Source organism: Apteryx rowi, unplaced genomic scaffold (genome assembly GCF_003343035.1).
Source record: "Apteryx rowi isolate R43461 unplaced genomic scaffold, aptRow1 scaffold_194, whole genome shotgun sequence".
Lineage (NCBI taxonomy): Eukaryota > Metazoa > Chordata > Aves > Apterygiformes > Apterygidae > Apteryx > Apteryx rowi.
In genome coordinates, this window is record NW_020448241.1 from 873,395 (window position 1) to 885,280 (window position 11,886).

Here is an 11,886-nt window from a genome sequence, read left to right on the forward strand (position 1 = left end):
CTGAACTCATAAACTTTGAGCTACACCTTTATGAACTGCCTCAATACTTTCAAAGATTTTCTTTACCAAAACAAAAGTAAATTAGATCTATTTGTAGTTTTAGAAACAATTTTATTGATTCAAACTAAACCCTGACACACATCAATCTTTTCCTTTGGAGGTCACAGTCTCATTTTAACTCATCCATGAGATGAATTTTGATTTTATAAGATTTGTCAGTACAGTATTCTGCAAGAAACTCCTTTCAGTATTTTAGAGCAATATAAGAGAGAGTACAGGCTTAAGATTTACAGTTTTAATTCTAAGGATAAATAGAACTGTCTGCTTTTAAGTCAATTATCTTGTAAAAGGTAGGCCACATTACTAAACATGTATAAAGTGAGGAAATCTAAGGAAATGACAACATTACATTTCTTAGATGTTATTTAATTCTGCCTCTGTTAGTTCAACTAATTTCATACATATGTAATTAAAGAGTTATGAGCAAGTTCATTTTTCATTTGGATCTAAAATGTCACCATTCTCACCACAGTCTGCAATATATTATCAACTGAAGAACAAATGTTTTGCAAAGTAAGGGTTTTTTATTTATTTTATATGGAGCTGGACAGCAATGTTTTTATTCTGCTTTATCTTTTTTAATTAGAAGACTAATTTTTGGCTAATTTTTGTTTCCTTAAAGGAACATGTCACACAATGAAGTTGTATTTTCAGCTATCCTGTTATGCACACAGCACTCMTTTTTCTAAACAGGAGTTTGCACTGACTTGCAAAGAAAAAAAGTGTTCAGGACACAGTATTTTCCAAACTCAAGTCCCTGTTCCACAATCCAACACATTCGGATGCTCAGACTTCCATACCACCACCCCCTATGTCGGAAAACTGATAAAATCCTGTGATCTGATATCAACGGAAGAGGCAGTAACTGATTGCCCAGCCTGTTCAGATTCACTCATTCATATCTCATTAGCATTAGTTACCTCCAATTCATAATGGAGTAGTTCAGTGGGGCTTACAGTGAGCTGAAGGACGATGGTTAGGATGAAGAACTAACTAAACTAAATGACATCCAAGTAAGTAACAGACAAAGGTTTTATCAACCAAGGCAGAACAAACAAAAAATCTGTGAGCTTTCTATACACTAACTTTGTAAAATTTTAGTAACTGACAATTTACCCTTAGCCTTCCACAACAAATTTCATTTTTATTCTCCTAGTGAATAATACATACACCCAATAATATGTGGGGAATATTTTTGTAGAAAATTGATGTTTTATCTTGCACAAAGGGTTTTTTTTTTCTTTTTTCCCCCAAGACCTTGGGTGGCTATGCTTGTAAGAACATTTTCCAGTACTGACATTGCCATTAAGGAGATGGATAGAATTCCTTCATTAGCTTTGCCATGACTGTTCAACTGTCTGATGTAAGCCAACGTAATTATCAGGAACATCAAATTCTTTATTTAAAAAAAAAACAAAAAAACCCACAAGGAAACATGCTAATTGTAGGAACACAGAAGTTTTATGTATAAGTACCATTTTATTTTCTAGAGTTGGTTAGGGTAGCTCCCCGATAATTCATGCATGCATTCAAATGCTGTGCTAGTAATGTAAGTCGCTAAATCAGACATTTAAAACAATGTTTTGAAAGCTACGCAGTATCTGGTCCTTTTAAAAAATGACTTTGTTTGCTATCCAGGAGCTCTGTCTTATACATAACTTTTTTTATTTTTCTGATGAGAAACTGTCCTCCTTCCTTCAACGTTCACATTGGCACTTAAATGGAAATTTCTTGTGTGCAATGATTATGCTTCCAGGCTGAACCTCTCTCTCTCTCTCTCTCTCTCTCTCAAATCTGCACACAGAGCATGACAAATTATTCACACTACACCCTGCTCTTGGACTCAATTATCAGGGGTCCAGAAATAGGCTTTTGACCACAGACTGCATAAAACAGCTAAGATCCATACGGTTTAAAATAATGGCTAAAGTAATGAAAAATATGTCTGATTTGAAAGACTAGCACACACCAGTGAAATTACYGATCACAGACACTTTTCAAAAGGACTTGTGGGGCACAACATTCAAGACTGTACTACAAGGCACAAAGACAGATTTAAGAAACAGTAAGTCTTCACATTCAAGATTAAACCAACAGTATGACCACAATATTTGAACAAGGCAATAAACACCTCTCTGAAAAGCACTAATGCTTCATCACAGTGTACTTGCAGACAGTTTTGGAAACAAAAAAGCAAGCAGACTACAAAAATAAAAATACACTAACAGATCTGTAATTTTTTTAGATTAGCTCTAACAAAAYGAGTCCAAAAAAAAGAAAAAAGCGCCATGCTTGCTCTCTTAAGAGAGCTGGAGACAAGGAGAGCCAGGGCTTTACCCGTGACAATAAGGGAACAATAAACAAGTCATCTAGTAGTCAGCCAGGGCTGCATGCACAGGAAGGTATTTTTGGATCCTGCAGCTCACTCAGACTAAGAAAAGAAGAGATTTGCTATTTGCTTGGTTTTTAGCGTGTTTACACAAAGCAGAACAAGTGTATATACACAACAGTGGAAGTTATTTCTTCAGAGGGCAACTTCTGATTTGCTTGCAGTCAGCCCCTGCACCACTATGTCTTGAAAATCTGAAACAAAACAAGGGCAAGCACTGCACCCTGCCYTGCCAGTCGTAGGAAACCTAGCCAAAATATCAACTGTGTGAAAGCAATGAAGAAAACTATGCACCAATTAAAGGAAGTAAGGAAGGCACATGCCACTCACATACCAATGAGACAAATCCAGTTACACAGATTTAATTTTTAAAACGGAATTTAATCAGGGCCCTAGCGTTAGCTTTCCTACTGCTTTGAAGAATGCCAGTGGGCCTTCAGCAACCACACCTGGGGGTTGAGATTTCAGGTTCACATCTCCCTAAAAACACTCTGCTCACTTTTAATTCCTGTGCAAGGTTTCCATGTTGACCCAGAGGAAGGAATGCCACCTAGTGAATTACTCACACAACACTAAAATGTCCCACCTATATTTGCCTGGCCTCATTGTGCAGCAGAAGATTTTCTTCACCTATTTACTGGTGTGAAGATTATGAGGAGAGAAGGAAAAGAGAAAAGGAGGGGAGGCCGGGGAAGAAGAGCCTATTTTAAAATAGGTCATTTCCAGATGTAGCTATTGGCAATCAGTGGATCTGGCCAAACTAAAAATAAATTTTACAGTTTAACAAAAACAGGATTATTACAAACTTCTGCACTGCCAACGACCATGCTCTGCAGGAGGTAAGAGCCCTTTGGAGGCGACCTAACTGGCGGCTCAGCAGGACCCATGCATACGCCTGTCCTGCTACCCAGAAGAGGGCCAAAGAGGAGGTCCCAGCACTGACCTCCAGCTCGTGCATGCCATTAGCTCCCACCCCAGTGCTCCTCCAGACCATTTCAGCCAGATCACACTGGATGAGCTTGTTCCACAGGGGGCACCGGCCCAAGCAGCATAGGCATGACGYAGCCAGTGCCATCCAGCCTCCAGATCAGGGACTGAAGTTCCCAGACCTCTTATTTGAAGCCCACAGGGCTACCACACACCTGGGTTTTTAGGCTGCATCCTTTTTTTTTTTTTTTCCCCAAGGTGATTTTGGCCATTTCTGGGATTCCTGAGTACCCATCAGCCTGACATCTGAAGTTACATGAAAATGGCTCACATGCTTGCACGGCTCAACTGTATGTGCACTGGCTACCCATGCAGCATATCTCCCATGGYTTCTGTCCTCGCTTTCCCAGATGGAAATATGGGGTCCCCACATGCCACTCTAGACTCCAATAAAACCTTAGCAGCAGGGTCTCTGCAGCATTCACAATCTAAAAATTCACCATTACCAAGCAGATGGTCCTGTTCCATTTAAATCAATGGATGTTTGATGCTGATGTGAGTCTTAAACCATTTATTTAAAAAACCTACTTTAACCTTTAATTTAAAGACCCAATTCATTCTCAGCAAGTTTTTGCCCTCTTCTTCACAGAACAGAAAAGGTATAATACAAAACTACAGCACTTCACATCCTACTTTATTAAAATAATGTATTTCAGTTGAATACAGTTTAATTACAGCTTGCTTTGGTATGCTCATATATTAATTAACAGTTTACTTGGAAATTCCCACCGTATGGTATGGTAGCAGATGTTAAACATGTAAGACCAAACACTTTAAAATTACTCTCCTAAACACATCATCTGAGGTATCAAGTGCCCTAAATTTCTACCAGGGGGGGAGGGGGAGGGAGGAAATGCCGAACACCCTACAAGATCATGTCCACAGCTATTTTCTCAAAGATAACGTTATTTGGCAGCTAAGCAGAACACAAAGGGCTAGATTTTCAGTCCTCCAGTACTTTAAAATGACTTGATACACAGCCGGTGGGGAATTTGCTGCATAATTCCCCACACTGGAAACCTCCAGAAAAAATTCCTTTTCTCTCCCAGGCATTTCCTAACCCTCATCTACAGTGGGGGAGGAAGGTATGCACGAGTGTATGTTTGCATAGCACTCCAGGTCGTGGGTGCGCTGGTGTCTTCCCACAYCTCACCCTTGACTTGCAAGAAAAGAGCATTACTGGGAGAAGCAGAGCCTTGCTGCTGGACCGTCAGCTATTTCAAATCTCAGAGCAAGTGTCCTGCTCGGTCCAGCTGTCCCACAACCACAGAAGTTAGACTCCCTGCACAGTGCTGCAGTTAGGTTCGTGTGGCAGTTGCCTTCCTCTATATTTTGAGTATCTCATGGGCCAAAGGTTGGGCCTCAAAACATTTTCTTTTTGAAAAATACAACTGATCTCCATATCCATACTTCGTCTTTTTAGAAAAAGTAGGTGCATCTGAAAAGATGGAAGAGAACAATGAGAAACTGTGATATTTCATAGTTTCGCTACACAGCCCTTCCAGAATGGTAGTTTCTTTTTAATAAGATATCTGGGAATCCTTATTCTACAGCATTTGTCTTAATAACTATTCAGCTTCTGAACTGCATTATGTTTCGTTAAATAAATTATTTAAGCAGCAACTGTGATATTAGTAAAATTTTGTTTTATTTGGACCTAGAATTCTAAAACTAGGTTATCCTGCTAAAGGATAAGCATTTATTAATGGTGATCATCAACATCATTATCCTATGACTTAATTAAGAAATGGTAACTTCTTGCAAAAGAAACAGCAACTATATGGAATAGAAATCTGAAGAACAAACTTTCTCTTTCTTCTAGTTGCATACCTTTGAATGCAAGCATGAAGAATTTTCTCAGAAAACAACTTTGTCCTAATCCTTTTGAAATCAGTAACAAATACTACTGCGTGACTCTGAGAAAGACAGTACAATCAAATCCTACAGTAACTTTACTGAGAGTAAAGTTATGGTTATCTACACTTCTGAGGATCAGACAGAAAGGCTGGACCATTTGTCAGTTTGGATTTTACAAAATAAAAGTGCCTGGTTTATTAGCAGACCACTAAAAGACAACTAGCAGCAAAGATTCTAAAAATACATATATATATATTTCAAAACTCTCATCTGAAAAGTGATCTGGTTTATATCTCTGCCCTGCAAAAAAATTCTTGACAACCCTTAACCAGAAAAGGCATTTTTAAATTGCTTGGTTTAATACTGCAGTGTGCAAATAAATCTGAATAAGATCAGAATATGGAACTTCAATGAAGTGTTGCAGAAAAACACTTGAGAAAACATATTGTGAGGCCATATTTAAACTAAAAGATGTTTCAGAAACAGAACAATGTGTTCAAACAAAATAAAGGTGTAAAGGGGCAGCGTTAAAAGAGCTTCGCAACTAGCATGTTAATTTTGGTCATGAGTGAGACCACCTTATCAAGGAAAGCTCCCTCCCTGAAAGATTATTAATTTAGGAATGAATTTTCATGTTATGTTTAAAATTTGGCTGTATGAATTATTTGCAGAGTGGCTGCTTATGTAACATTGTCTTTGCTATGGCAACACCCGGGTTGTTAGGCATTGTCACATTTGAGTTTCAATTTTAGTTTTGTTCTCTGCTGATAAGCAATGCTACTGAAGTATTTAATCAGAAACTGAGATGCTCTAAAACAGATAACTGTAACTGATGGGGTGGCTATTGAAACTATTAAAATTCCTGATGTCATGCGGGTACACAAAAAGTGAGAGAGATTCACAGAAAAAAATAAATAAACTAAAGAGAGATGTCTTACAGTGTTGCTTACACTATGGTTTTACAACTGGAGTCTTTAAAACAAAAGTTTGGAATAGTACGCTTTGGCTCTTGGCTATCAGTCTTTGTACAAACTCCCCCCTCCAAAGAGACCCCCAACATATCTTACTGAAATTCTTATTGCTCTCTTACAAGTGGAATAATAATGAGCTATAAATGAAAAAGATTTCAGGAGTTCATTGTAATTAAGCCCAAAATATGGCCTTATTTCATATTTTTTTACCCACAGCTTTTCTTGCTAGGTATTACAGTAAGAGCCATAACTCAGTTTAACAGCATCACTTAAAAGCTCATGGAGTACTATATGTACCCTCTGATAGTGCAGAATTTCAGTTCAGTTTTCTTGGAAAAATCTCTGGTTTTGTGCTGACAAAATGTAAAACACCTGATCTATTGCATACATGGCACTTAGCAATGACTAGTCAAGTTGATGACTATTCTGCAGCTCATCAGTCATCTACACAACCTTCACAAGGAACAAAAGTTTTGGAATAGAAGTATTTTTAATACTTACTAAATATCCAGCTTTTGTTTCCTAGAGACAACTCTGTTATTTGCACATTATTTCTAATTCTCACATTTGTAAAGGCAGCCACCAAAAAAAAAAAAGTAGCATAAGAGAGCATCTTAACTCAATAAATTATTGCAAACTGAGAAGAAAGATAAATGTGAAAGCCTGAAGTGAGGCATATGCATATGTGCAAGTGCACCTCCTCCCTACTGTAAGTTAGATGCTCATATGCTTTTGTGGCACTACAGTCCATCCTAGAAAAAGTTCCCTTCTGAAGTCTATAGGTAACAGAAACTTAGAGAAAGCCAAGGCAAAAAAATGAGCTTTGCAAGTAGGTCTGATAGTGACCCTGAATACAGTCATTCTCAGTGTTGTTTACCCCAATCCATCGGCTAGATACCAGATCTGCAGAGGGTTTGGTGCCTTCGCTGATGAGCTTCCCTGTTGCTACCTGATAGTTCAGGAGCTCCAGCAGGATCTATGTACTGCCGCCAAAGTCACAGGGCTCTGCACAAGCAGGAGCAGGTGTAAAAGGATCCCCATAACAACGTCTTTTTTTTATTATTATAAAGTGTTAGAGCCTTTCATTTCAGAGCATTTCAACAAGCACTTGCACTTTCTTGAAGAAGAACATGTAATGCCAGTTACACTAACACGAGCATAGTTGTCAGCAGCCAACGATGACACCAGTGCAAACATATATTGTGCTGAAAATGCACATGAATCTCTGTACATGACGAGTAGACAGAAACTCAGTTCTTAAAACCACACAATATTAAATCAGCTAAATGGGCAACTTTCCCACTCTGCTTTCAATTTGCTAGCACATTCTCTTCTCTCAGTCCTTCTAAATATATATATATCCTTCTAAATGCCAGTGAACAGGCTTTATATAGGTAAAAAGCCCACATTCCTTAGTATTAGAAGCCTTTAGAGCAATTCCATGCCTCAGATTTCAGCTTCTTCAATGACTGCCATAACAGCCATTAAACATTTGCTCTATGAAGTGCCATTTAGCAAACGGAAAACAAATATTTAAGCTTCATTAGATAAAGTAATTTAGATTTTTCCAGGTGGACTACATTTTTTACCAGACTCTGCCATTGTGAGAATGGCACTGAACTAAAACTTGAATATTGTTAAAAGTATCAAGCCCTTATCAAACTGCAACCCTTATAAATAACTCAAAAAAGAAAAAAAAAGGAATTTAAAAATACAAGACTCAATTACTTTCCAAACACCAGGACACACTTAATTGTGTGTCTTGCTTTTGAGTTTTCTGAGGACCTCAGAAATGTGAAACATATCTGACATGTTCCCTACATAAGGCAGCGAAAGCCATGATGTTCGACRGTGATCGCCTGTGCAATGTGTCAGCACCTTACAGCACTGCAGTGGAATCCACATATGTCCTCAAAAGGAAAGGCAGAGGAGTTGATTGACATAGTTTCAGCTCACTGATCCATGCAGGGCCCTTAAAATTAGTGCTAAATATACAAAAAGCAAAATAATACACAGTTTGAATCCACCTCAGTATTCATTTTATCCTCCACATACAATATGCAATCCCATGGGAGAGAAGAGCTAATCCAATTGCTTTTCAGCTCTATGACAGTTAATTCACTGTAGGTGGGTTCACTTTAAAGTATACAAAAATTCATCTGCTGACACAGGCTCTGGTTTTTTTATCATTTTCAATTATAAATTTTTGATTAAGATTGGATGCTTTAGTCCAGAACTTCTTATTGTATAGATTTTCATAGATAAAAATTTAGACAGCCACTTATTTGCCAAACCAACTCCATGCACATCTCTGTATATGAGCAGAGTTAAGAGTCCATACACTATTAAGGATTCATAGACCAACTGTGTATATTAAGCAACTAAGAAATTAAAATCTATTTGAGAGACTCTACTCAACGAATACCCATGGGTCTTGAGCCTGCTCCTTAGCCAGACATCCAACTGGGAGCTCAGCACTTTTACATAACACTTTCAAGTTGGAAAGCTTTTCCATCTTCGTTCCACACATCTTTAACATTAGGCCCAGTGCTTTATCATTGTGCCGAACAAAATGCCACTGATGTAATGGCTCTTTCACCTAAATAAAGAATTCCAGACAGGGCCTTTTATTGCAAACGTTCAGGTCATACCAGCAAGACCATCACAAAAACACTGAGAGCAATAAAATCTAAAGTGTTTCATTTCCGCTTACTTTCAGATAACTGTAAACAATGTTGAACAGTAGGATTTTCCTTTTTCAGAAAAGACTTTGCTTTGAACATTGCAATTTGTTCTGAAGAATGCCTTTAAAGAGCTACTCTTAGCAGATGTATTACATAATATAGCACTTATTTTAAATAAGAGGTTAAAACCAAGTTCAGCATTTAAAATTCAGTAAAATAACCCCAGTAACTTAGCAAAATATTCTAGCAGTTTAATGTAATTTATGCAAATGAGGATTGACTTCCATTAATGCAAAGACCACTAATGCACTCACCCCAAAGTTTTCATGAGAAAGATATATTCATGTTTTACTCATTTATCCATCTTGGATACATCTTACAATTTAAAACACACATTAGCTATTTTTGAGACTTTCTGTAATGCAGTTTTGGGGAAATAGTGTGTTTAAAGCAGTGGAAAAACCTTCTTTTTTCACGGATTTCAAGATCAATGTTCTGCAATATTTCAAACAAAAAGCAAGGAAAATAAAGTTGCCCCTGTCCACTACAGCCCTTCCTACCAAACTTTGCAAGTTATTATCCATCAGGTAGAACAAGACCTGCACACCCCTGCTGATCTTACTAATTTCTAGGCTCAATTTTTGAAGCTATATTAGCTAGATAGATGTTTGTCCTTGAACAGTCCTAGTCAAAGGCAGGTGCTTTAGCTCTTTGCCTGTCATCCTAAATGAAGTTTCATCTGCAATTCAGAATATAAAATCAAGCAATGAAGGCTTGAAACAGTATATACTTGTTTGCTCAGTAAGAATGGAAGTAGTTCAGAGAAGCAATTGAGCATTCTCACCAAAACAGACAGTTTAAACATTTGAAAGCAAGCTTTGTAACCAAAAACTTAGGAGTCGTTGCAATAATTTATTTTTCCTAAAGTTCAGATAATTATTTTTAAAAACAGATCTACAGGTCTGTGGATCTACAGGCTTCCAATTACAAAGAGTTAAACAGCCTCATGATTTTAATACAGTATTTTATCTAGCAAGCCTGTTGTTTTTAAATAATTGATTTTATATTGATGCAATATATCAAAGAGAGTACATAATATATTCCAGTTGTCATTTATGAAAAATATTTGATTTATTACATTTTTGAAGGGTTTTAAAAATGCAGTATCTGCAAATTCATTAGTTTTCTGCATGCCTGAAATATGGGGGAGGTATGTCAGACATCAATTTGAAATAACTCCTACACAATCTTTTTTTAGAAGTAAAAATGTTCAAAATTAAATAGCTGTAATAAAACATTCTAATGCTGAAAGTGGCTTGATTTTAATACTGATCATCTGTAGTTTTTTAATTAATATTTGCCAATTTCTTAGACGATGAACCATCACATTATTTTTTAAAAAATTCCATGGATTGAGAGTGCTTCAGAAGCAGCAAAACTCTATATGTTACCGAACATAATTATAACATGATGGCTATAAATGTCAGGATGGAATAACTGAAAACATATGCTATATGCCTRAAATTTTAAGGATGATGAAACTGTCACATTAGTAGCATGCAGCATGTTGTAAAGAACTCCCACAATGTAGCAGTTGTTCAAAAGTTGTAACCATCCGGTCATTCTATCTTTATAAAAAGATACATAATACTAGATGGCGATTTATTCAAAACACAGCTGCAGCCTAGATTAGAGGTAATAAAAAAAAAACTTTTTAAATCACAGTTTTAAAGCCACGCCTGTGTCTACAGAACAACACGAAAATATTCCCCAAAGTCTAAATTTTATTCTCCTTGGGCTTTATTTGGGGGAAGGGAGAAGAGGACAGGTRAGGAACCAGGAGAAGGCGGAGAAGCGGTATCAGTAAACGCCAGTGCAATACACGTTTCCAGTTTAATGTAAATAACGGCTCGTTAAGTCGTGACCTGCACGGTATGGGAACCGGAGCCTGGCCATCCTTAGGTGCCGGCGGCAGAGGGAAGGGAGCTGGCACAGGAATATCCGGCACAAGGAGCTCGTTTCAGGGCAGGGCCCTGGCTGCTGCGCTCCGCAGGCGGGGGCGGAAAGGCCGCTCCGGGCGCCCCCAAAGGCTCCGGCCCCCCCGGTTCGCACCCCCCGGCTTCACACCGCCGCCCCCGCACGGCAGAGCCGGGGCCACGCGCGGAAAGCAGCGCCCTCCGCACCCCCCGCACACAGCAGCCTTAAACTTTTATTTGGAGAGCCACTGCGCCAGGGGCAGCCCGCGCGCTCCCTCGCTTTTTTTTGGGGGGGGGGGGAACCGGCCCCGCTTCCACACCGCGGCTGCCGCCCGCAGACCACCCCCCATCGGGGGTCTCCCCCGGCCCCTCCGGCCGTCGGGGGTCGCCAGCCGCCCCCGCGCCCCGCTCCGCGCTTCCGCGCAGGYTGCGCCGGGCGCCGCTCCCCTCGCCTCGCCCCGCCTCGGCGGCACGGACCCGACGGCCTCCCTCCCCCCTCCCCCCCAAAAAACAGACAAAATGCGCGGGGAGACGGCGGTGCCGGGGAGGGGGGGCCGTCGCGGAGGGCGCCGCGGAGCTGCCCGCACCTGCAGAGGGGGGACGCGGGAGGGGCACGGCGCAGCGCCGCTCACCTTTCATCCAGTCGACGACTTGGCTCGGCGACCACTTGCTCACGGGCTCCATAATGAGCGCCATGGGGGCTGCGCGGCGCGGCGCGGCGCTGCGCGGGGGGCCAGGCGGGGCCGGGCCGGGCCGCGGCCGGGGGCGCCTCGGGGCCGCTCTCCGCCGAGCCGCGAGGCTTCCCCGCTGCCGAGCCCGCCGGCCGAGGGGAGCAGAAAGCCGCTAAATCCCCGCTTGCCTCCGCGCCGCGCCGCTCGCTCGCCGCCTCTGTGCGTCTCTGGGGATTTCAGTTCATGTTGCCGGCTCGGAGGGGAGGAGGAGGGGGGGGAGGAGGCGGCTGC

The 11,886-nt window shown here is 40.5% G+C and overlaps 1 protein-coding gene across 4 annotated transcripts in view; it reads right to left on the bottom strand.

Moving 5' to 3' along the window:
• CNKSR2 (connector enhancer of kinase suppressor of Ras 2) overlaps positions 1-11,620 on the bottom strand; it is a 217,540-nt gene extending 205,920 nt beyond the window's left edge. For all 4 annotated transcript variants that reach the window (XM_026062859.1, XM_026062858.1, XM_026062857.1 and 1 more), the window contains exon 1: positions 11,557-11,620. In XM_026062859.1, the coding sequence (XP_025918644.1) occupies positions 11,557-11,620 (64 nt within the window). The remainder of the gene's footprint in view (positions 1-11,556) is intronic.
• Between the last annotated feature and the right edge of the window lie 266 nt (positions 11,621-11,886).